The sequence below is a fragment of the Lycium ferocissimum genome, chromosome 12 (assembly GCF_029784015.1).
Source record: "Lycium ferocissimum isolate CSIRO_LF1 chromosome 12, AGI_CSIRO_Lferr_CH_V1, whole genome shotgun sequence".
Lineage (NCBI taxonomy): Eukaryota > Viridiplantae > Streptophyta > Magnoliopsida > Solanales > Solanaceae > Lycium > Lycium ferocissimum.
Genome location: NC_081353.1, coordinates 38,490,081 through 38,516,567, shown reverse-complemented (window position 1 = coordinate 38,516,567; position 26,487 = coordinate 38,490,081). Strand labels below are relative to the sequence as shown.

Sequence of the window (26,487 nt, the reverse complement as noted above, 5' to 3'; positions counted from 1 at the left end):
ATAAACGCCTGCGACAGACAAACAGACGTACAGCATCTTATCCTTACTCGCTTATATTGCTTTCCAAGACTGTCCGTCGCTTTAATTCTTATGTGTAGTTAAAAAAGAGAAAAAAAAAAAAAAAAAAGAGAAAAAAAATCGAATTTTGGTTTTCTTCTTTTTTCCATGTTGTTGTTGCTGAGGAGGATCGTAAGTTTGTAACCATGTGTATATATCTAATTTTGTGTAATGTCAATAGCTGTTTTTTCTTGAAAGATTTTGCAGTAGGGATTAAGGAACACCACTTATTTTCTCTAAAATTTGATTTATATTTGTTTGTATAATGAATCCGGAACCTGGTTCAGGAGAAGAATAAATTTTAAATAATAATTCTGCAAAGAAATTAAAACTACGTAAATTTCTGACATGTGTTTAAATATCTATATTAAGGACGTACTGAAATACCTGAACCATTAAATCCATGAATTATATACAACAGCTACTTGGTACTTTAACCCAGAATATGCTTTCTAAATTATAAATAAATATTCCATCCCTCAGTTTGAACGATATGAATCAGAATCTCGAAGTTTATTGGGTTCTTTAGTATAATATACTAAATTAACGGAACACTTTTGGGAGCTAAAGGGCACATTTTTGCACCCAAAAGACCAAAGGGGTTTGGCATTTTCACGATAATTATTTTTGGTTTATTGCGGACTGCCCCACGTTTTGCAGCTCCTTTAACGGAGCATCCTGATGCCTCCGTCTGTTTCGTTAAACAAATTTTTTTAAAAAAAATTTATAAGGTAAAACGTGGACTGATCCACGAGTTAAAATTTTTTTTTTTTTGTAAATCGTGGACCAGCCCACGTTTTACCAAAAACTTTTTGGCAATCATAGACCAGTCCACATTTTGCCTCAAATTTTTGAAAGATGATTTAACTATTCCAGATATTCCTTTTATAAATGTACTACAACTGTCACAATCAGGATAAAGAGAGATCAGTAGCATATATTCAAAATTTTAGTTAATTATATGTAATCAATTATGTTTTCGCAACTCGCAATAAGAATACTCAGTCCATAATGTAGACTTGCTTCGCCTAGCTCGAGTTGGTAGTAACTGCTATCCATAAAGTAAGAAGACGTATACTCAAGTCTAAAATCTTTCTTGCAGTGTTATAGTCAAGTTTGAGTGCCTTTTTGCCTCAAAATGTTGACTGATCCACGATTTACAAAAAAGTTTTTGGCAAAACGTGCGCTCGTCCACGAGTTGCAAAACTATTTTTTGCAAAACGTGGGCTGGTCCACGATTTACTAAAAACTTTTTTGCAACTCATGGACCAGTTCACGTTTTGCCTTATAATTTTTTTAATTTTTTTTTGTTTGTTTAACGAAACAGACGTGACGTGTCAGGATGTTCCGTTAAAAGAGCTGCAAAACGTGGGCAGTCCATGATAAACCCCTTTTGGTTTATCGTGAAAATGCCAACCCCCTTTGATTTTTTGGATGCAAAAATGTGCCTTTTAGGCTCCGGACTCACACTTTGGCCTTTTGGAGAATATTTTGATTCAAGTGCTGGCTTGGTTATATAGCATGAGATGTTAATACATGATATCCCCTTAAATTTTTCAATAAATTTCATTTAGACGCTCAAATTATGATTTATTCTAAGTGAGCATTTAAATACATTAAATATTCCTATTAGACACCTTTTGTTCAAGTTTTGGATTTTTTTTTTTTGCGCGTGTTCTCAAGTGTCAATTACGTAGATAAGTTAATCATTTAAAATATATCACATTCTTTAATTATATGCATTAGCTAGCCTCAGTTTGTCGTGAAAACTTTAGGCATGTTTCGATTGAGGTTGACGTGTATAATTAACTGTAAATAGGTGACACACTTTAGGTGGTTAACTTAGGGGTTAAGGGTCAAAAACACACCTCAAGTATTACATTCTTTTGAGTTTCATACATGAATTAGCACGTGTGAGAGTTTTCTACCAAAACTGTCACCAACTAGTTTGCAAAACGCACCTCATTAAAAGTGAACAACTATCACCAACTAATTGCAAACTAGTTGGTGATAGTTTAGGTAGGAAAAGTGAACAACTGATAGTTGAAAGCATGTGTTTTTATGAAACTAATCGAGATAATTTAGGTAGGAAACCCCACACCCGATAGTTCAGGTAGGAAAATAAAAAAAGGGTGGTACATGAGGTGTTTTTTTTTACCATTATCTCTTAACTTAACTATCTGATAGACGTTTGAGAAAAAGGCAAATGTTTTTCCAAAATTTGAACCAGAAGTATTTAACATGAACATTTTATCATGTGTTTGGATACTCAATTCGAGCAGCGGTAATTTAAGTATCTAAATGAAATTTATTGATAAATTTTAGAGAATGTCTATATATTAAGCCTAAAATATGTTCGGCAAACATATTTGAAGCATGAGCACATACATGTCTTTTTGTTCTTCTCTTTTTCTTGATTTGTTGGGTGGGAGGATGGGAGGGAAGATAAGATAGAAAGATGCAACTTTTGTAAGGTTCTAAACGCATTTTGAAGAATTTCAAATTAATGGTTTTACTTTCCAACGTAGTATTTTCAAACAACATGATAAGTCAATACTCTAATTTGCATTATGGGATAATAAGATCGCACAATAAATTTAATTTAGTCCAATCAATTTCTCGAAATAAAAATAAAAAATAAAAAATCTTGCATTCACACAGGGCCGACAGAGGATTGCATCTCAATATGGGTATAATATAGGCAGCCTACCCTACCATGATACAAGTATTAGTCACTGATTGTATGATTCGATTCCATCCGTAACTTAACTATAAGTCACACAAAAGATAATTTTACCGTTGTTCCGAGATTGTCCTTCATTTTTTCGAATATAAACTATACCTAAAGTTTAGTACACTAAATTTTCTAAAGCCTCAACATTACGTAGCGGTAAGAAAAAGTCACTCAATGAATAAGGAAAAATTGCTTCTTACCAAAAACTTATTATATTTTTAATTTAAATCTGATACTTCTAATTATTAAGTAAATAAAAATTTCATTTATCTCACCGCATATCACGATAATATCAATCGACTCGTCCAACGTTCCATGTGCAGCATTGAAGGATAAGATCAATGGACTTTTCACGACACTGCTGTCATTTTACTTGGACAAAAACTATGAGAAGACTGTTTGATTAATCATTATTTTATTCCTAATTTTTGTGTGGACACAAAATTAAGTACTGACACTCTAGTCAACGTCCAAAATAATTGCTAAAATACAGGGCTTCTGTTCACGCGTTTGTCACTTTCAATAAACAACCTAAAAAGAAATAAAAAAATAAGAACTCAGTTGAATTTGGAACAGGATATTGTATTAACATTAAAATATTAGATTTATGGGGACACATAGTATCAAAATGTGGAAGCTTATTGGTAGCTTAGATTCTCTCATATCTTGACAAATGAACGGTAAAGTTAAAAAGGCACTACAATATTTTCTAACTTTATGCTCTGAATTTTCTGTTTCAAAGTTCATTATTTTAATACTCCTGTGCTGGGACAATTTGTGATCACGCTATATGAATATAAAATTGAACAAGATTAATACTCGTGTTTACATGCATTACATGGTCAAATAGGTAAAAACTTACCGGTATGAATGTTTACACCCGATCAATAAATAAATGACACATGTCACTTTTTTTAACTACAATTATTAATATTAACCATAGTTAACAATCATATATTTTGCACATAGATTAAATATATAAAATACTAACATTTAAATAATTTAACAATCTTGCAAGTCACAAGTATTAACAGCAACGTAATTGCTACCATCTGACTGTCACTATCTTTGCGTATGTAGACTAACTTCTTTGAATATTCATACTGCTCAATTTTTAGAGTTTTTTCTTTTAATTATTTTTATATCCTTTTCAAGTGCATTGTCATCAGAAGTAACTAACTTTTTCAGCCAATTCTTTTTTCAAAAAAAAAAAAGGTCACCATGTAAGATGAGATTCTTCCTACTCCCAGACAATACTAGATATAACTTTTTTTGAAAAACCCCATTTTAACCTTATGACAAAAACACTTACCCTTATATACCCTCCATATTACACATCTAAAGATTAACAGAGCAAAATACAATCATCTTTTATGAAAGATTACCATGAAGAATGAGTTTAGGAAATTAATGAAAGAAGAAGACGTTCAGGAAATTGAAGAAAGAAGAGGTTGGCGGCAACCCTAAGTCTTTATACGTTTGATAGCTAGTATAATTTAACTTCCTTTTAGGTTAATTAGTGTTTACTGCCTTTTTGAAATTTCTTTATTTAAAATAAGAATTTAATAAACTTTAGTCTGTCTTCTATGATTAACTTAACTATATTGGGAGTAAATATTCGGTGCGCTATATGAACTGGAATAATGCCAAATATTTGGGACGCTCCAAAATGCAAAAAGTGCCATATTCTCGAGTCCGGAACCGAAATGACCTAAAAAAAAACATTTTGAACAAAAATACCCCAACAAAAAAAAAGGTTACAAAAATACCTTTAGCGCGGATAAGCACTTAACCGTAACGGTAAACCAATTTTTCTCTCACCTATAGCGCGGAAAATCTTTTCGCTATATCACCCAACATAAATCCCGTCGGGTTCCACCACTGGTCTCTCCAGTGGCAAAAAAAAAAAAAACGCCATTGTATGCGATACGAAGGTGGTCCCCACATCCAAAAACGTCGTTTTCTATTAAATTTTGTCGGGAAAGTTTAGATTACTCGATATTCGTTTCAAGGAGCAGAGATTCTAAGTTCGAATTTTGGAAAAAAGCGGCGTACAACTCGATTAAAATAACTCTACAAAAATCTTCGATTAAGGTTTTCTACTATGAACTTTTGTTATTATTTTGTTATATACATTATATTCTAAGCATGTTTAACATTTAATCCTTGTTATTTTTCCAAAAAAAAAAAATCAATTTTTTTTTTTTTTGTTCTTGATCGGACTGGGCATTTTTTTTTAATTCATTATTTGTTAAAATGTTTATGAATTGTTAATTTGTTAAATGTTTATGAATTGTTAATTTGTTATATGTTTATGAGTTGTTAATTTGTTAATTGTTAATGAATTATTATTTTGTTAATTGATTATTTGTTAAATATTGATTATGAATTAATTAGTTGTTAAATATTGTTTATGAATTGAAAGAAGTTGATTGGTAATGAATTATTATTTTGTTAACACTTTGTTTGGTTGATTGTTATGTATTGTTTCGCAATGTATCATATTGTGTTGTCTTGTATAGGACCAAATCGATTTACATAAAATAGGGGCCTTTCGTCGTTACATAACGATGGATTTAACGATACGATACAATAAAATTAAAGTAACAATCAAAGCAAACATTGTATTTAAACTAACAACACAATATAATACAATAGGTTAACAATCATCCAAACAAGTTGTAAATGATTATGAATTGTTAATCTATATTATTTTAAAAGCATGAATATATATGTTAAATAATAAAAGATCATCTAAAAAAGAATAGTTAAAGTTCTTCTTTTCATAAATACATAAGTTAATGATAAAAATGTAAAGTTTGTAGGAAAATATGTAGTCGACGAATATACTCTTTTAGGCTAATTTTATCGTAGTTGTGTTGGCTATTTGGTCAACTAAAAATATATCACATATTCAAAATAGAGTTCTAAACAAATATTACTGCTGAATTTCGATTCTCAAACTAATTAACTTAAAAGTCTTTGCCATCACATAATTCAAAACTAATTAACTTAAAAGTCTTTGCCATCACATATGTGTCCTTACTAGATAACATATTAAATTTACTGCATATCCCATGTTAGTTATTCACAAGATATAATACTACATAATTCACATATTCCCTACAAATTATTAATTAGTTAATATAATTTATCTTTCATTTCAAGAGTAATGACTAATTTAGTTTGTACGACCGGACTCTTTCATGGATCCGAATGTTCCCCACAGGCCGATGATCACCGGGGCTCGGCTGTTCCGGGAAAATTTGATAGATCGCATTGTCTTTGCAAAACAATCATAGGTCGAGTTATTATGGGGTCGGTACTATAGGGATATCTACTAAGCTCCGTCCCCAGTAGGCTCGAGAGAGCCACGGACTTTACGCGAGCATCCCCCACACCCCTCGCGTCTTGGAGATATTGTTTCGGGGGCGGCATCTACCGTTGCGTGTCCGTTGGTCGGGTACGGACGATTGGGCGCTCATCACGGCCATGGTTGAGCGGTGGAGGCAGAGACACATACCTTCCATCTTATTTGGCGAAGCCACGATTACACTTCAGGATGTGGAGGTTCTCTTTGGATTGCGGGTAGATGAAGAGCCATTATACACTCGGTACGAGCCTCCTCCTGGTCAGACGTGGGTGATCGAGTTGACTAGGTTCACCCACTTCGTGCCTGATTTCGCGGCCCAGATATCGGGACAGAGTCGGGTTCAGCTTAGTGCACTCTGCACTTATTGGGAGGGTCTGGATCCGATTGTGGACGACACCCCGTAGGACGATGTTGATTGTCTTTCCCGTTTGTACCTGCTTATTATATTCGGCGGCATCTTGTTCCCGAACTCATCGGGTGCCTTTGTCAGTTTATGTTATTTGGTTTTCTTGGAGCATCCGGACCGGCTTGGGAGACTACGGTGGGGCGGTCTTGTTTTGGCGTATCTTTACGGATACTGCCTGTCTTGAGCGTCTTAGTCTTTATCGAGAGATGTGTGTGGATTTTTTGCTCTTCTCCAGGTAATATTTTAAGAGTGCGTTCCTTTAATGTAAGCAAACCTCTTGAATCGACGACTTAAAAATCGTATTTTCTAATATCGCTTATAATTATAGGCGTGGGAGAGGATGCTGCCTTTTCAGCCCGTACCTAGGCATCACCTCGAGATTGACATGCCTTATGCGAGGAGGTGGACAACGGGTTTTGACCGGGATGTGGATACGCACCACAGTATTCTTTCATTCCGGGACCAATTTGATCACATGACGGACGATGCGGTAGAAACTATTTAACTTTACATTATTAATTTAATTAAACGTCTTTTCTACTTGGTGATCACCGATTTGTATTTATATGTTATGCGGCTATTTATATATGGACGCCGTCTGTTGCTATATTAGATGGTTTACCGGCCTTTTGCGGGGCGGGTCGGGGGTTTGGAGGTCGCGGTGTCCATTGATACACTGGTCGTAGAGGACCACGTACCGAGCGTGTCTTACAACAGTTTGGGCATACACAGAGTATACCCCCTGACGTCCGTCATGAGCTCTGACACTACCAGTGGGATGATCGGGCTACCATTGATGATGATTTTCTGGCATTCATGGATGTCCACCTCCACCGTTGGGAGAACAGGTTGGGCACTTTAGCGGTGGTCGGTCATTTGACTCCCATTGAGGATTACATGCGCTGGTATCATCAAATCACACGCCGATTGATCGGCAACCCAGCTTTGCGTCCCGCTAGGTATGTAGGATACTCAGCACTCGCGGGCCAGTACGAGGCATTGGTAAGTTTATCGTATTTAGATTATTTAATTGCATTAATTGTTACGTTTTAAAAAATAACTTTTTTTTTTTTACTTTGAACACAAATGCAGCTGGTGGCCGTACAACGTTTACGCATCTTGGGGTTAGAGCATATGTCTTACCCCGAGCTTGCCTCGGAGATAGTACGGATATCCGAGGATGGTATCCGACGGCGGAGAGATTAGGCGCATGGAGGAGCACATTCGAGGAGGGCGGGTATCAACGGCGCCGGGAGGAGGACGGGTGCTCTAGAGGAGGAGCCGTGCGGCGGGGGACGCCGCGCGCGTAGAGGACGCGGTGTTGCGCTAGAGGACTGGTGTTGGAGGACACCATCCGGTAGATGAGGGATGAGGCCGATCCCATTCCGAGGGACGTTCTAGGTCTAGTCCATCCGCGACCATTCTGGCGGTGGCGGCTCCCTGGGGACGCGCCTACGTTCGTCGGCGCTCTGCTACTTGCTGAGATGCCTGGGTCTTCATCACAGCCGAGCTAGAATGCATACATGGAGGAGCGTGATAACGTCGATTGGGCGGCGTTATGCGCTTCATTAGCTGATGAGCGGCCTGTGAGGAATTTAGAGGGAGCCAAGATTCTTAATTTCGATGAGTTTTTGATCCCGGTTAGTATTACAAATACTTATTTGTTCATTTAAATTACTTATATTTAAATATATATGTTACTCATTATTTAGTAATATTTATATTTTAGGATTCGAACGCCGGTGGGTCCCATGAGCCACCCTCTGGGCGTTTTTCCATGGGCTTTCTGCCGAGCCGGTGTCTTCCGTGTATTGTTGATGGATATAAATTATTCATGATATTTTGTATATAAAAATAAGTTTTTAAATAAAACATGAATAAATATATCATATTCTCGCATATTTTCTGATAAATTCTACAGGAAAAAGAGTACTGTAGAAGAATAGAGAAGAAACAAATTGTCAAAGAAGTAAGCAAAGAATTCAATAGGTGCAACCACGAATTCATAAGTCATAACCGTGGAGTTTTACATATGGGCATCAAGAAAGAAGTTGCATAATCCCATACCCGTCAAGTGTTGAAATCCACGGGTGTCATAGCCACTTTCGTGCTCACACCATTCATATGGGCATCGAAAAAGAAGTTGTAAGTCTTTCACCCGTCAACTATTGTTATACTCACGCCGTCAACTATGGGCATCAAGAAAAGAAGTTGCAAGTCTTTCACCGTCAACTATTGTTATACTCTCACCGTCAAGTAAGGTCACGGATGTGAGCACTACTTCAAAGAATGCACCGTGAGGGAACCTTACATTTTCCTATAAATAGAAGCATTACTTTGCTTACAAATCATCCAATAATTTACAAGACAAAGTGTTAATCTTGATATATATATCTTTTCTTTCTCTGTAGTAAAAATATTTCTCCAAGTCTTTCAATATTTCTAGTTTCTTAAATTCATATTTTCTCTTTTCTAACTCCAATGGAGTAATCTCTTTGTTGGGATAGTTGAAGAAACTTGGTGTAATGTTATATTATCTTATTTTAGTTATTCCTCGTCTTGATATTATTTATGTGTCATACTTTGTGTTGGAATGATATGTTCTACTAATCATTATCGTTACTTAGTATATTTTGTGTTACGATTATAGTTATATTAATTTGTACTTCTAACAAGGAGGAAATTAATATACTATAATAATCACATAAAATATATATGTAATAATAATTTTTAGTCATCTATTATTCCAAATCTTTGAACTTGCTTCTTTTAATCCTAATTCTCACGGAGGGGTTATTTCAAGTAAGTTCTTAGGTTTAAATCTTTATCTTATTTCTTTCCGTCCCTATTCTCACCCGGAGGACGGTCTCAAATAAGTTTATTGATTTGAGGGATCTCTATCTTATTTCTTTCAATTCTAATTCTCGCGGAGGGATTGTTTCAAATAAGTTTATTGATTTAAGGACTAATCACAAGAGGTCTTTATTCCTCATAACACAAATCAAGTCTAGGAACTATTTCTACTATTTTGTGGAATTTACTAAACAAAGGTTTTATTGTCATATATGCACTAAGTGGATTCAACGACTCTCAACTCTTTCTTTTAAGATAATCTTTTGAAAGTTGTTTCTTTTGTTAAAGTAATTTACAAATTTAAGTCACTACTCTCCTTTCATCAATCTGATTCTCTCAAATAGCGGCAAAAATACTACAAGTCGCCAGCATAGATTTTCAATCTCGTTGGGACGATATCTTAAACTATATTAGAATTTGACAAAGTACGAGCGAAATTTCCTATGCACTTTGGCCTCGTCAACTGTCGAGCCACAGGTAAACTTTTTATTAAAATTAGTTTTATTCAATATAAGGTCAATATTTAATATACATATTTGATAATTTAAAGTACTTATTTTAAATATGTATGTTACTTATTATTATTATTATTATTATTATTATTATTATTATTATTATTATTATTATTATTTCATATTTTAGGATTCGGCGCCAGTGGGTCCACAGGAGCGACCCATTTAGGAGCATTCTCATCGACTGCTTGAGGAGTAGAGGTGTCTTCTCGTGTAGCTGGCTGAGGAGCCACAGGTAAGCTTTTTATAAAATTAGTTTTATTCAATATAAGGTAAATATTTATTTAATTTTTGTAACCTTTACTTGGACTTCGAACAGCATCTCGTCCAGGAGACTACCTCATATTCACCACCAGACCCATCTCAGGACCCTACAGACCCATCTCAGGCGCCCGTTGACACACAGGTTTGATTATTCAACAAATGTTAATGTATTCAATATAAATAAGGAAATGGTATTAATTATTATATACTTTTCGGGTTCATCCTTCGGTGCTGCGGTGGCGACTCCCGACTAGGAAGAGGTCGAGTTTCCCGGACCCGGTCGGCATGAGTTGCCGTGCTAGCGGGACCCCGAGATCCCGAAGAATCACATTCTAGTCGAAGGGCGCACGGGCTAGGGAGGAGGAGATGATCATGAGATGATGGCGAGGCGTTGGGGATGGTATGAGCCTTGAGGCCTAGGGATAGTCTCCCAGGCATACTACATGTGAGACCCATCCTCGATAGTGCATATACATTAGTGTTGTACGATTTATCGTAAATATTATATATATTTTGCATATTTATAAATATTATCTTAGTCTTTATTATTGTTTATAGTTTCACATCCTAAATTGATAATTAAAAAAAAAAAACGTGACACATTCGAAATAAAGTTAAGCATTAATTTAAAAATAACACGAAACCCTAATGACTACAAGTCTTCAAACAAAAAAGGACTTCGAGCACTTTTCAACATCTAAAACGACAATCAAACTTTTGCGTATTCTTGATGTATTGAGCCTACCTTATTAATTGTACAAATATAAGTAGGGTTCTATATAAAATATTGAAGTTCCGGAGTCTCAAAGCATGATTAATATACGGCTAAACTACGTAAAAAAAATTAATAAGAGGCTGTTTTTGAAAAATGGTGGACTCATAGCGCGGTAAAATCTTGCGCTATGAGGTGAAGAAAAAATAGGTTTAGCGCGATAAAATCTTTGCTATATCACTTAACGGGACCGTTACGGTTAAGTGCTTTAGCGCGGTGATTTTCTTGCGCTAAAGGTATTTTGTATGCCTTTTTTTTTTTTGTTAGGGTATTTTTAGTTCAAAATGTTTTGGGTCATTTTGATTCGGACTCCATATTCTCTAAGTTGAAAATGTAGTATAAGTACTTTTTTCTTTTCACTTCATCTACTTTCTATTTGTTTGAGCTTATTCCATTCTTTCTTGCCTACATGGTTAGGTCAACTTCAGGAGAAATATGGAGTCGTATTTGGCAAGGACTCATAGGCGCAACCAGAATTTTTAATAAGAGGGTTAAAAAATATAGAGGACTAAACAAACAAAGAATCCAATGGAGTTCAACATCTACTATATAATGTAAAAAAAAAATTTAATCTTGTATATACAGGGTAATTTTTTACCGAAGGGGTTTCGGCTGAACCCCCTGAGCACCGGTGGCTCCGCCCGTGGCCGTAAGGTGTGGTTTATCTGTAAATTAAGATTTTTCAACATAATTAGTCAAGCCTCAAAGTGGGTATCAAATACCTAAAGGAAAACCCAAAAGAAAAAAAAAATTGGGGAGAAATGGTAGGATGCTAGTCCAAGAGTGCATAAAGGGACTGTATAGAAATAGCTCTTTCAACTGAGTTATTTAGTGTTTCAAATTCTATTACATGATTATGAAGAAGGTAATCACAAACATTTGACAAACAAGAGCAGTAGGAGTATTTGATATTTATCTTTATCTTTATTTAATGTGTTGCTAACTTTCATGTATATATATTCAATCTGGCTCCCAATTTTCTGCCAATTAGGCCAGTAGTCTTATTTCTAGACACTTTCATACTGCACTGCAAAGGCCACATTTCAATCAATTAGGCTGGTCTTAGTTCTAGACACTTTCCGTTTTTTTTTTTTTTTTTTTTTTTTTTTTTTTTTTAAAATAATGCTGGTGTCCGAAACAATTTACATGTATTTCTTTTCCATCTAATTCTGTTTACTTCTTACTAAAATAGCTATCGCATAACTCTGTTCATCAAACTTAGACAAATGAAAATAACTCACGAAGTATTTAGTTATTTCTATTAAGATTTGAATCTTGATAGATCTTATTAAGGATTGAGGAAATTCTATCTATTCCATCATACCGATGGTTGATTGAACCCCTCTCCTTTATATATGGAAGACACCTTACTATTCATTCATTTTATTGAACTTATATCTCATTTTTTTCATTCTAATTACAATGTGAATACATGAAGTAACTTGTATTAACTTTCATCTCAACTATTGCATTTAAATCTATTTTATTAACTTGAGATCGTTGAATATAATTGGTCAAAGTCAAAAGTCATATTACTCCTTATTTCCAAACATTTTGTTGAGTATCTAGTTCTATTACACGTCCATATACATCATTAGTTTCAGAATCCGCGACTTTTGTAGGACAAACAAAAAAAAAGTTGAACAAAACTAACACAAAAAAAAACATAAGTAGGTTTCACGCACTAATTTAATGCGTGAAAGGACCAAACTGCAAAATAAAGAGTTTGGCCTTTCACGCACTAAATTTGTGCGTGAATGAGCCCACCAAAATTTCCAAGCCCAAGTCAACTTCCTTGTCCAAATAGTGCCCTTTCCTTTACTTCTTCAAATCCAAGTCAACTTCAATATCCACCTAATTCACAAGCGGGTCCGGAACCAAAATGACTCAATAAAAAACTAAGTGAACCAAAATACCCCAACAAAAAAAAAAGTTACAAAACTACCTTTAGCGCAGTAAAATACTGCGCTAAAGCAGTTCACGGAGACGGAGCCGTTAACTGCTTTAGCGCAGTATTTTACTGCGCTAAAGAATTTTTTTTTTTTTTTTTTATTTTCTTTGCGCTATTTTATGCACTGAAAAAAAAAATTTGGTAAACTTTTTTTTTTTTTTGTTTGAAAAAACTTAGTGTTTTTTCCATACTTTGACCAACGATTAGTTGTGTGTCAAGACTCCGAAACGTCAATATTTTATATAGAACCTGATATTTTTTTCTGCGTATAATAATGTAGGCCCAATACATCAAGGATACGTAATCGTTCGGATAATCATTTTAGGGGTTGAAAAGGTGCCCGAAGTAAGTTTTGTTTGAAAAAACTTAGTGTTTTTTCCATACTTTGACCAACGATTAGTCGTGTGTCAAGACTCCGAAACGTCAACATTTTATATAGAACCTGATATTTTTTTCTGCGTACTATAATGTAAGCTCAATACATTAAGGATACGTAGACGTTCGGATAGTCATTTTAGGGGTTGAAAAGGTGCCCGAAGTAAGTTTTGTTTGAAAAAACTTAGTGTTTTTTCCATACTTTGACCAACGATTAGTCGTGTGTCAAGACTCAAACATCAATATTTTATATAGAACCCGATATTTTTTTCTCGTACACAATAATGTAGGCCAATACATCAAGGATTAGTAGACGTTCGGATAGTCATTTTAGGGGTTGAAAAGGTGCCCGAAGTAAGTTTTGTTTGAAAAAAACTTAGTTTTTTCCATACTTTGACCAACGATTAATCGTGTGTCAAGATTCCGAAACATCAATATTTTATATAGAACCTCGATATTTTTTTCTGCGTACAATAATGTAGGCCCAATACATCAAGGATTCGTAGACGTTCGGATAGTCATTTTAGGGGTTGAAAAGGTGCCCGAAGTAAGTTTTATTTGAAAAAATTTAGTGTTTTTTCCATACTTTGATCAACGATTAGTGGTGTGTCAAGACTCCGAAACGTCAACATTTTATATAGAACCTGATATTTTTTTCTGCGTACTATAATGTAGGCTCAATACATCAAGGATACGTAAACGTTCGGATCGTCGTTTTAGGGGTTGAAAAGGTATCCGAAGTAAGTTTTGTTTAAGGTTTAAGTGTTTTATTTTTTAAGGTTTTGATTTAAGCGTGTTATTTTAATCAAGACATAACTTTATTTTGAATATAAATCTAATTCTAAAAAATATAAGGTGAAAAACTAGTTGTAAAGTGATCAAACTTTAGATGGTCATAACTTTGCGCTCGGACGTCCGATTTACGCGTTTTTTTTTTTTGAACTTGCGTATTTTTTCGTGCTTTATGACTATCCGGCACCTTTTCAACCCCTACTTAACCTTTTCAACCCTAAAATGACTATCCGAACGTCTACGTATCCTTGATGTATTGGGCCTACATTATTGTACGAAAAAAATATCGTGTTCTATATAAAATATTAACGTTTCGAGTCTTGACACACGACTAATCGTTGGTCAAAGTATGGAAAAAACACTAAGTTTTTCAAACAAAAAAAAAGTTTACCAATTTTTTTTTAAGTAAAATATATAGCGCAAAAAATATCGCGCTATGCAAAAAAAAAAAAAAAAAAAATCTTTAGCGCAAGAAAATATCGCTCTAAAGCGCTTAATGGTTCCGTCTCCGTGAATGGCCAGCGCGATTTTACCGCGCTAAATATAGTTTTGTAATTTTTTTTTTGTTAGGTATTTTGGTTCACTTAGTTTTTTATTGAGTAATTTTGATTCGGAATTAGCTTGAATTAGGTGGATATTGAAGTTTGACTTGGATTTGAAGAAGTAAAGGAAAAGGCACTATTTGGACAAGGAAGTTGAGGAAATTGTGATGGGCTCATTCACGCACAAATTTAGTGCGTGAAAGGCCAAACTCTTTATTTTGCAGTTAGCTGTTTTTCACGCACTAAATTGAATATGAAACCTACTTATGTTTTTTTTTTTTTTGTGTTAGTTTGGTTCAATTTTTTTTTTTGTCCACTACAAAATGTCGGATTAGTTTCAACACACACTCGAAAAATACGTCACACATATCGTCAGTAGCAATACTATTCTCCTAAAAGTCACATTGACCTTATTATGGGAAAATTTCAAGAAATAGTTAGCATTTCAAATCAGTGCAATCAACTTCAAAATCCAATTCCAAATTAGCTCAAATTGCGTATATGAATCTTATTTATCAAGTCTGCTCTGTTTAGGCTCATTTTAATTCTTAAATGAAAAAAAAAATGACTTTTAAGACAAATTAAGATTTCCAACTAGAGGCTCCGTAAAGCTCATAATTACTCCTACGCCCGAACATACAGGTATCTAACTAGAATAAGAACACTCATAACAGCGTACATATAGCAGCGAGAAGCAAACCCAAATCCCAATAGTGGTGACCTTTTCTTCTTGTTTTTTGAGTCTTCACGAAAGTTTCGGTACGTTACTGTCACAATCCAGGCTCATGAAATATATTGTCCGATTTGGTTCAGCAAATCTCACGAATTTGTTCTTTGGGCTACATCATCATTGAGTTCAAAGCTTATGTATTACGTGAACTTGTGTTATGCTTTATAAAACTATTCACTTTCCTCCATTTTAATGTGGAATTCACGTAAGGTGTCTTGTGCACCCCTTCTTTAGAAGCTTGGTAGCCCTGAAGCTTGCAATCTTTCTCTTTGATCTGCCCCTTTTTTGATTTTCATTCCTCGGCATATCGTATACTTCCCTCATATGGACTTGGTGTCCTCACTGAGGTTTGCCGTACAACCTTATTGAGGGAGTGCCATGCTATGATATTGTACTTGTCACAGATCAAGCCCATCATATATTATTCACTTTGGCTCAACAGACCTTACAAATTTGTTATTTTTTTTTCTTTTTTCCGCAAATTATCCTTCATATGGACATTGGTCTTTAATTTATGTCCCTCAAATCGCTGGTATTTAAATTTTGTCCCTACGTCTCATTTAATGAAAATTTGTGGGCCAAAGTATCCTTACTCGTTGGTTTATGAAACTAGAGATTCTGGGTTCGAACCTCAATAGAGTTAAAAAAAAAAATCGCAAAATAAAATTTTCATAGAAATTATGTCTATTCGGGTAAAGTTACATAGAAACTAATAACTTGTCACTTCCTTGTTCCGTAGATAACTTAAGAAAGTTAGTAGGATAACCTAATTTCTACAGAAACTATGTCGTGTGGCATAGTTATGTAGGATAACTTGATTTATATAGAACTATGCTGGACAATGCATAGTTTCTATGTAACTTTGCCCGAATAGGCATAGTTTCTATGAAATCTTGTCTTGCAATTTTTTTTGTTTTTGTTTTTTTCAATGTCAGGGATATTTTCAGCTACTTTTTTATTACTTAAAGTGTCGAAGGGCAAAAATTAAAGACCACCCCAAGATAAGGGCATTCATGCGAATTGCCCTTTGTCCTTTAGCGCACATCATCATCGAGCCCAAAAGCGCACATACCATGTGAACTTATGTTATTTCTTATAAAGCTGTTCATTTTACTCTCCAATTTCATTGTGGATTCGCCTAAGGTGTCATTTGTACTCCTTCATAAGCTTGCTAATCTAGAAGTCTGTCAATCTTTCTTTTTGACCTACCCTCATATTCTCATAAGCTCGCCCCTCCATCATGGATGTCACGAAATTAGACAAATTTCATATAGGCAAAACACGAGAGAAATGTTAGATATATAAGGAAACAAAATTTAGACCAAGAGAGAAATGTTAGATATATAAGGAAACAAAATTTAGACCATAGTGACGCATTTCAAAATCGTGCAGGTCTAGATCCAAAATAAACAATATCACTAGTGGACAAATATCCTCAGAGTGAATTACACACGAGAAATCTTTCCATGATCATTTTCTTCTCTTCAACTCGTAAATTACTATGTTCACCCATTTCCTTAAACCTTGCTGGGACTCATCAAAGACAGTGATGTGTTAGCAACTTAACATGGACCTTAGTTTTCTAGAGTGTGCTAGTAGGGTTCTTACAAAACATTGGAAGCAACATAGCATCTCACATTACTCTCAAATTAGATGTTTGTCCTATAGTATAATCTTTACATATTAAATAACTCCCTTAGCTTATCCTAGAAATATCTGTATTTTCTTCATGGCACAAACTTACTAATCAAAATATCAAATTAGCCAAAAAAAAAAATACAACATACAATATGGCATCTGTACTTCAATTTATTCCTACCCCACAATCTAAATCATCATCAAACAAAATCACCAACACTCTTAACACACCATTAAGGGGCATAGAATCATGCTCAACAATGTTAGAACTAAAACAATACCATGCCCAAATTATCAAACTAGGATTCTCCTATGACAATGACACAATGGGTCGAGTCATTAAGTTCAGTGCAATATCTGAATCAGGCGATTTAAACTATGCACTCCAAGTGTTTGATAAATTGCCTAAACCAGACACTTTTATATACAACACTGTTATTAGAGGTTTCTTGAAATCTCAAATGCTTAGAGATACTTTACTCTTTTATGGGTATATGTTAGAATGTAAAGTTATGCCAAATAATTTCACTTTTCCACCACTTATTAGAGCTTGTTGTGTAGATAATGCTGTTGAACAAGGCAAGCAAATTCATGGGCATGTGATGAAATTTGGGTTCGGTTTCGATAGGTTTTCGATGAATAATTTGATTCATATGTATGTGAATTTTGGTTGTTTGGAGGAAGCAAAGAAGGTTTTTGATAATATGTATGAGAGAGATGACGTTTCTTGGACTACATTGATTAGTGGATATGCTCAATTGGGGTATCTTGAGGAAGCTTTACGAGTGTTTGATTCGATTACGGAGAAAAAAAGTTCTGTTTGTTGGAATGCTATGATCTCAGCTTATGTACAGAGCAATAGATTTCACCAGGCGTTTGCTTTGTTCGAAAGGATGATGTCTGAGGATGTTGTTGTTGATAGATTTATTGCTTCAAGCATGTTATCGGCTTGTACACGAGTTGGAGCGTTAAAGCAAGGTGAATGGATTGTTGAACATGTTAAGAAGAGTGGGATTGATTTGGATTCGAAGTTGGCTACAACGATTATCGATATGTATTGCAAATGTGGTTGTTTGGATAAGGCTATTCAGTTCTTTAAAAGGTTGCCAAGAAAAGGGATTTCTTCGTGGAATTGTATGATTGGAGGGTTAGCGATGCATGGGAAAGGTGAGGCTGCTATTGAGGTTTTGAAGGAAATGGAGAGTAAGAGGGTAGCTCCGGATTATATTACGTTTGTGAATCTACTGAGTGCTTGTGCTCATTCAGGGTTGGTTGAAGAAGGAAAACATTATTTTCGTTATATGAAAGAAGCGTATGGCATTGAACCTGGAATGGAGCATTATGGGTGCTTGGTTGATTTGCTTGGAAGAGCTGGATTACTGGAAGAAGCAAGAAGGGTCGTTAACGAAATGCCTATGAGTCCCAATGTAGGTGTATTGGGAGCTCTTCTTGGTGCATGTAGAATTCACAAGAACATAGAACTCGGAGAGGTAATAGGGAAGGAGGTGATCGAATTAGAACCCCATAACAGTGGTCGATATGTGTTGTTAGCTAATTTATATGCCTATGCTGGTAGATGGGAAGATGTTGCCAATATAAGAAAGTTGATGAATGACAGGGGAGTGAAAAAGGTTCCCGGCTTCTCCATGGTTGAATTAGAAGGCGTTGTTAGCGAGTTCATTGCAGGAGGAAGAACCCATCCTCAAGCCAAAGAGATATATGCCAAAGTAAACGAAATGTTGGACAGTATTAAATCTGCAGGCTATGTTCCAGATTCTGATGGAATGCAACAGGATATTGATGAGGAGGAAAGTGAAAATCCTTTGAATTACCATAGTGAGAAACTGGCTATTGCTTTTGGATTATTGAAGAGTGAGCCTGGTGAAATTCTTCGAATTACAAAGAATTTGCGCGTCTGCAAAGACTGTCATCAAGCAAGCAAGTTAATCTCAAAGGTTTATGATCGAGAAATCATCGTTAGAGATAGAAACCGGTTTCATCATTTTAAAGGTGGAGAATGTTCTTGTAAAGACTACTGGTAAAGTTTTGGTGGAAACGGATGCAATGATCAAAAAAGTCTATACTTCTGCTTTAATGGCGTCGCTTGTCTAGATGTTTTTTGGCTGCTATGGTGAAATGATGTTATAGAGAACATATATATAACATAACATGAAAATCTATTCCAAAGAAAACTTGGTTGTTATATATCACATATTATGTTATCTACTGCTGAATCAAAATGCAATAAGATGAAAACTACAAGAAAACACAGCATAGATGAGTGGAATAATTTAAACCATACTACATTCATTTTTAGCAAGCTACTGTATGTAACAGGTTACTGAAAATGCGATGTTAAATTGAACACAGAACAGCAACAAATTTCGGATTGACTCGGCCGGATTCACTCTTGAACATTTCTTACAAGTTAGAGAAAGCTTTGACAATGTTCAATTCTAAAGGTTTCCTTACATCATAATCCCAGAAAGTCTATCTATATTCAATATTTACGTAACGTCCTATGCGTTTTCTTGTCTTCTAATTACCACAAGTTAGAAGTGGCAATCGAAAGCAATTACTTCTTAAGCCGCGACACCACGTGAGGAACCCTCTTGGTTGCTCAGAAAACGGACAACCACGATGGTGATGTTATCCACACTTCCTCTTTGATATGCTTCCTGCATCAGCCTCTTTGCCGCTTCCTCAGGATCTGGGATCGGCTTAACCATCGAGACAGCTTCCTGCAAATTTATATGTAATGATCAAATTGATAATTGACTATAACTGCTTGATATTTAAAGTGAAATCATGGCTATTCAATAGTTATCTAGCTCTGAATCTTGATTCTTTGAAGAAAAAGGGAAGAGTTATGAACCTCATTCGTCACGACATCCCAGAGTCCATCACTTGCAAGGATAAGAAATTCAAGAGAGCCATCAACCTTTTCCTCCTATGTTTTGAACAGAAAATTAAGTCCACAATTACACAAAAAAATAGGTGTAAAAGATGGGGAAAAAAAAGTAAAGAGCTGTAACAATTCAATTGAAGTGACTCCCAAGAGACGAGCTATCAGCTGTAATCCAAAAGTTACCCATGCCCTAAAATTAAAGCAGCAAATGTTTGCTGGGCATAAGACTGAAAGAGATAAGGATGTGTTTCAGGATACAATGAAAGACTTAACTATTGAACAGTTCCATAAATCTACCAAAATATACATCTAGGGAATAGGTCCAAAGATACAAATACACATACAAAGAAAATTTGATATGCATCTCAAAAACATGAACATCTCTCATTTTCCTTATTCATCTATTGAAACAATAAATAAGTTCTTCAAGTTACCTGTATTTCTGGATCAGCAACAACGTACTGCTTTAAAAGCCTGTCACCAAAAGCACGAGAAACAGCAAGTACACCTCCAACTCTCCAGGTACCTGCACACAATACATTATGTTTGGAACTGCATGACATTTAGAACCAATTCAACTGATACAAGACTAAGCAATGTGATAGGCTTACCTGCCCACATCACAAAACCTCCAGCATTTTCAATTCGCTCGCGCTCATCTGTTTGGTCAGGCTTATGGTCTCGAGAAACAGCAATAGCTGAGAATGAAATTAGCATCCCCAATCAGGTGACAGAGCAAAACTACAGGATCGTAATGAATTAGTAATCAAAGACTATACCCTACTGGAACAAACACACAGAAAAACTCCTGCTATACGTGGGAGTCCAAAGAAGGGCCGAACCACATAGGGTCTTATGTACGCAACCTTACCTTGCATTTCTGCAAGAGGCTGTTTTTGTGACTTGAACCGATGGCCTTCTTGTCATATGGCAAAAACTTTTACCGTTGCATTCATTCACCAAGATAGTATAGCAGGATTATAAAAATTACCAAATCAACTTAGCAAGTAACAACAACAGAGATGCTGTTGGTAACAACATGACGGTAGATGCATAATACCCAATGCACTCGAGCAGAAACTTCAAAGAGGAGTTAAGATATAGAAACTCATTGAAAATGACCAAACTAGCTTTCAGCATACATCAAGGACAAAATCACAAAAGCACTAGCTATCAAGTTAATGGCCCAAAGAGTATGCCTTCTTCAGATGAAAGGGACCAAAATGCATCATACTTTTGGGGTGAAATATTCTGAGCAGAAGCCAAAAACCAAATAAGAAATAATCAAATTGCCTAAGACTTACCTGTGCCACCCCTGCAGATAACAGCTCTAGAATCGCCAACATTTGCAACCAGCAGACGATCGCCCACCAGGATGGCTGTGGAAGCAGTTGATCCAGCATCTTTGTGCTGATTGTTTTCTGATTTCAGAAACTCAGAGTCTGTATGGCTGTACGCATCAGCTGCAGAACAAATATATGAATGACAACGATAGAGATAAGTTGTTTGTGAAAAGGAACATAGCAACTATACTTCACAGTACGTCAAGATACCTATGGCTGATTTGGTGTCCGAGATAAATTTTGGATGCCTTATCAGGTTACTGAAAAGGTTGTGTTTCACATATTCTGCAGCCCGAGCACCACCATGACCTGAAATAAGAGCAAAATGCAGGTAAAAATACTAAATTGGAAAACATTTGACCAACTTGGCATGAAATTGGAACTATCTGATTATTTGCTTTTAGCAGCATGAAAAAAGAAAAATAACAAAGATAAGCAAATTGATAGATAAAGTGATAGGTATCCTCGTGCAATCCCTGTTACATTACAGCTCATATGCCAATAGAGCTGCCTCAGCTTCCTGCAGCATATGAAGCATGCCTGATCTTTGAGTGGCAAGTGATAGCAAGGAATAAGGAAAATAATGCCCATTTTTTTACTCTAGTAAACATGCCATCACTATGAACTGATAAAAGCATACGCAAATTATAGAGCACTCATATAGGGAAGTTTGACCGAGATGCCATACACGTTTTCATGATTTGACCATCAGTGCTTTGATATTGCTTCATCCTGCGAAGTATTACAGGTAAGAGGCTAGAAATGTGTCAAGGGGTCAGTTCATAGAGGAGTTCAACCAGGTAAGGAAATCCTGGCAGAATAAGGAGGCTCATTATTTTCTTCTATTTCTCCTCCTTTTCACTGTTTTACATCCATCCCACCCCACTTCCTCAAAACCCAAGAAGGGATTTTCGCCCCAGACTCTTTCCTGCTGCACCTTCAGGCTGTTGCTTTCCCTTCTTTTATCCCGCATGCTGCTCCACCGCATTACTTACCAGTTGCCAACATGAACTCTACCTCGTCCTTCCAAATTTTTCCTTCCTTTACAATCTCTAAGCATTATCCAACCGCACACTCGAGGACAATTAACTATGAGAGCTTCCAACATAGACAAATTCCTATTCTTTAAGCATGTTAGAACAGGCCTTTTTTCCTATTTCAGAAAGAACTTATAAAGGAAAAAGACGACTTAGGTATGATCAAACTTCGGTCAAACACATCTATCCATAATGTCATGGGTATCATATCTAACACTATATGCCGGGACCACTTTTGCTTTTGTCGTCAGCAAAATCGTATGTGATACATGTTTCATGATGTGACATTTTCCGTAGTGGACACAGTAAAAATATTCATTAAATAAGCTCCAAGTGTCCCTCCGTCGATTCATACTACTGAATATTAAATGAAAATGACTATGTTTACCTATATATATTGCGAGCATCTCTCAAGTGAATCTTTATATAATATTAACAAATTACCAAGCGATAACCAAAAATACATTGAAAGCACTCATGCCATTATTCTTCTAGTGCTACCAGATGATAACAGTTGGTGAGCAAGAAATCAATGTAAGTAGAAACAGGAGAAACACAGAGGAGATGGGGTTCCAAGCAAAAGCACTAATCCACAGCCAAAATATGGATTTGGCATGTGGTTTGCTACTTGAACCACAATATATGCTTTCATCTTTCTTATTCTAAATGCCTAAAAGTCAGATCATATCAGTTCTGCGCTCCGGTTCATTAACTCCCATTCTTTTGGGTTACCACTACTAGAAAATCAGACATTTTTTCAGTTGCAAGTGGAAGACATGAGATGCAGTGTAGTTCAATCAGGTAGATTTGTGAGGTGTGCTAGAACATTGAACGTGTCCGAGGCAGGAAGGGCAGCAAGGACTTGCAGAGGGTTTTCCAATTTTCTTCCGTATATACTAGCCAATTCCATAATGCAAAGATGTAAGCCAGATCATGCAATACATAAAGAACGAAAAAGATAAAGATGGGGAAAAGGGAGTAGAAGCTACGATCAATCCAAATACCCAGCTGACTCCTATTCTTTGGAAGCAATTCGTAGTTTTTACAGAAAGAACTAAAAGTAGGAAACAGAGGGGCACTGGACAACATGGCTAGAAGCCTAGAACCAAGACAAGCCATTGACCATCTCACATACTCAAAGGCAAGACAATTTCCAAACATTTAGAAGTTAACTGATCATTCAGACATTCTTTTTGGAAGATACTTTGCTTCCCACATAGAATAGGTTCTGAATGAAGAATGAAGACTGGATGATTCTTAGATCCAGCAGAAAATATAAAAAAATAATGCTTGTAGAAGACAATGGACACAATCCTCAAGCCTCTCCTTCAAAACCCAATATCAATGGTTCAAATATAAGGATCTATGAAGTATCAAACACCAGTAATCTGACATGCAAAAATTAAGACATATTTTATAGTCATCAGATTCAATGTCTTATTACTTGCCAAAGCTTAAATGACACAGAAATGCCTAAACATATAAACAAATGAAGATCTGTCTTTTCTCATTTATTCTAGTGCGGACACTTTATTCCAGTCAGGTAGAAGTTACAGAGAAAGAAAAGTTACCATCAAAAACTCCAAAGAGACCAACTATCTCTCCTTCTACGCCATCAATTCTTGTCTCATAGAAATCCTCCATGGAGGACCTTTTTCCCGGGGAGCTAGCATATCCATAGCTGAACTTTCCATTCTGACTGCAATGCATAGCACCTGTTAGACTACAGCTTTGCAGCATTGCTTGTATTATATAAAACTATATTAAAGCCCAAACAATCACAATGATAGCAATTTGAATTCAAAGATAGATGGGGGTTTCTGGATAAGATGACATGTAGAAAGATCAGCCAGAATATAATGTCAAATGGTCCTGAACAAACACAACTGCAAATAATCTGAATCGCCATAAATTAGTTTTATGGTCAGAAAATTGTCAAAATGACATGGACTAAATGGTAACCTAATTAAGAGCTTAATTTGATATTCACATGAGGCATGATGCACTTGGAAAGCACGTAAACAGGTAACTACTTTATTAGAGTACGAAATTGGTATAAAGTAAATTAGCAGTTTCTTTAAGTATGGTTTTTATAAGCAGTAAGATAAGAAATATTAGTAAATAAGACATCATTGTATCTACAAAACCACAAGGGTTTAGAGTCATAGCTATCATGCATAATCAAACTTTTGATTTTCTCTCCAGTTTTTTTTTTTTTTTTTTTTTTTTTTTTTTTTTTTTTTTGGGATCAAGTGAAAGAAAAAATAACTGGAGAGAAAATCAAAAGTTATTTTTCATATTCAATAACACATCGATAGCAACTTAAGCACCGACTTCCTTATCTTCAGGGACATATGGCAACATAATAATTGTTTGAATGCGGAGACAATTTGAACACGTGTTTCAATAGCAAATATGAATTGTTACTTGCTTATTTACATATATCTCTATGACGAACATTCATCAATTAATAAAAGTAAAAGCTGACCAATGATACAGATTGCACATTTCATTCACAAATACAACTCATAACCACATTCCAAGGAGAAGAAACGACATCAACCCACCATGTCCAATCATCTCTCTTTTTGCTAACTTTACCCATATATCTCGCTCTCTGTCTTAATCTGTCTCCCTCTTCTCTTAGTTTCCTAAATGAGTGAGCCAATCCAAACTCAATCCAAATGTCAAATCTATTTGGAAGTCAGCGAACGTGAAACCAATTTTAGCTCAATGGCAAATTACTCTAGTTAAGGGTTCCGACAACTAAAACAAGACCGGGCACGGGCATCCATCACCCAAGAGGAAAACAAATCAAGCAAATATCACACAAATGAGAAAGGACAATTCATAAATATCTAACGTAACGCAGCCAACAGAATTTTCAACAGCCATAAAGAATTAAACACAAGTAAATATATGATCGTGTGTTATTTATACTAGGGGCGGAGCTAGAGTTTTAGTTACAGGTTCGGCAGAATCCAGTAACTTTGGCTAAAAACTTCGGATTTGTGTTAAGAAATCTATTTAATATCTATCAATAATTTATAGAACCTTGTGGTCCGGCTCTTCCCTGGACCCCACACATAGAGGGAGATTAGTGCACTGGGTTGCCCTTTTTGAAGGGGAACCTTGGAGCAACGTCTCCGTGTGACCCATAGGTTATAGATTCGAGCCGCGGAAGCGTATACCACTAATGCAAGAATTAGCGTAAGCTGTCTACATCACACCCCTTGGGGTCCGACCCTTTGCCGGACCCTGCTAACGTAGGATGCTTTATGCACCGGGCTGCCCTTCCCTTTAATATATTCAGAACCCAATAAACACCCTTTTCAAGAATCAAGAACCCATACTCAAAATTCTGGATCCGCCTATAATTTACGCGGGATTTTCCCATCTAATTAATAAAAATTATATAACTTTATCAAAAACAAATAAATCTATAATTAAAGAAGAGATTACCTTAAACCACCACCACTAACAGGTGCATCATCAGCATGAACTTGATTAGAAGATGATGACAATACTGAATTCAAATAACCCATTATAATCCAATAAATCAAGATTATAACCAATTTGCAATGCTTTAATTATTATCACCAAAATCCCAAACTTTCATTTCAATCAGCAAAATTATCAATTCAGCTCTGCAAAGAAAATATCAAGATCCTATTCAGATCTACAGCTAAGAACATAATCAATCTTGAAATTAAATGTAACTAAACATAATTATGTAGAGAAATTACCTAGTGGAAAAGAATTAAAAGAGGAAAATAACCCAATAGAGAGAGAAAAAAAAAAAAAAGCAAATGAATTTTAGAGAAAATGGACAAGAAAGAAACAAAAGGTGAGGTGGTGGTTGTTAATTTTTTTTTTTTTAAAATGAATTAGGTAAATGATTGTACATTAGGGACACAAAGACCAAAAATTATGTCAAAGCAAAGATTTGCGTGGTTAATATTTCCCTTAACAACAGACCAAAAAATTATGTCAAAGCAAAGATTCGGGTTAATAGCACTTTTGGTCCTTCAATTATTATTAAATTATAATTTTAATCCTTGTGATATCTGACTAAATATATTTAATCTTGAATTACTTGATATGTGCTCTTTTGATCCTTTTATTTTTTTAAATGCATATTCACAGATTGTCCATATGTTATGTTAAATTTGTATTATTACTTCATACTTAACGGTAATA

At 35.5% G+C, this 26,487-nt stretch overlaps 2 protein-coding genes across 2 annotated transcripts; one reads left to right on the top strand and one right to left on the bottom strand.

Moving 5' to 3' along the window:
* Nucleotides 1-16,931: 16,931 nt before the first annotated feature.
* Nucleotides 16,932-19,088, top strand: LOC132041014 (pentatricopeptide repeat-containing protein At5g66520-like). The gene has a single exon (XM_059431750.1). The coding sequence runs from the start codon at nt 17,152-17,154 to the stop codon at nt 19,039-19,041; it is 1,890 nt and encodes a 629-aa protein (XP_059287733.1). The 5' UTR covers nt 16,932-17,151; the 3' UTR covers nt 19,042-19,088.
* A 189-nt stretch (nt 19,089-19,277) lies between these two features.
* On the bottom strand, nt 19,278-26,188 carry LOC132041015 (probable protein phosphatase 2C 59). The gene is made up of 9 exons (XM_059431751.1): nt 26,034-26,188; nt 25,750-25,934; nt 23,859-23,986; nt 21,461-21,559; nt 21,212-21,370; nt 20,519-20,605; nt 20,342-20,433; nt 19,875-19,949; nt 19,278-19,740 (listed from the first exon to the last, which is right to left on the bottom strand). Exons 2-9 carry the CDS (start codon nt 25,830-25,832, stop codon nt 19,582-19,584), a joined length of 882 nt encoding a protein of 293 aa, XP_059287734.1. The 5' UTR covers nt 25,833-25,934; nt 26,034-26,188; the 3' UTR covers nt 19,278-19,581.
* Nucleotides 26,189-26,487: the final 299 nt, after the last annotated feature.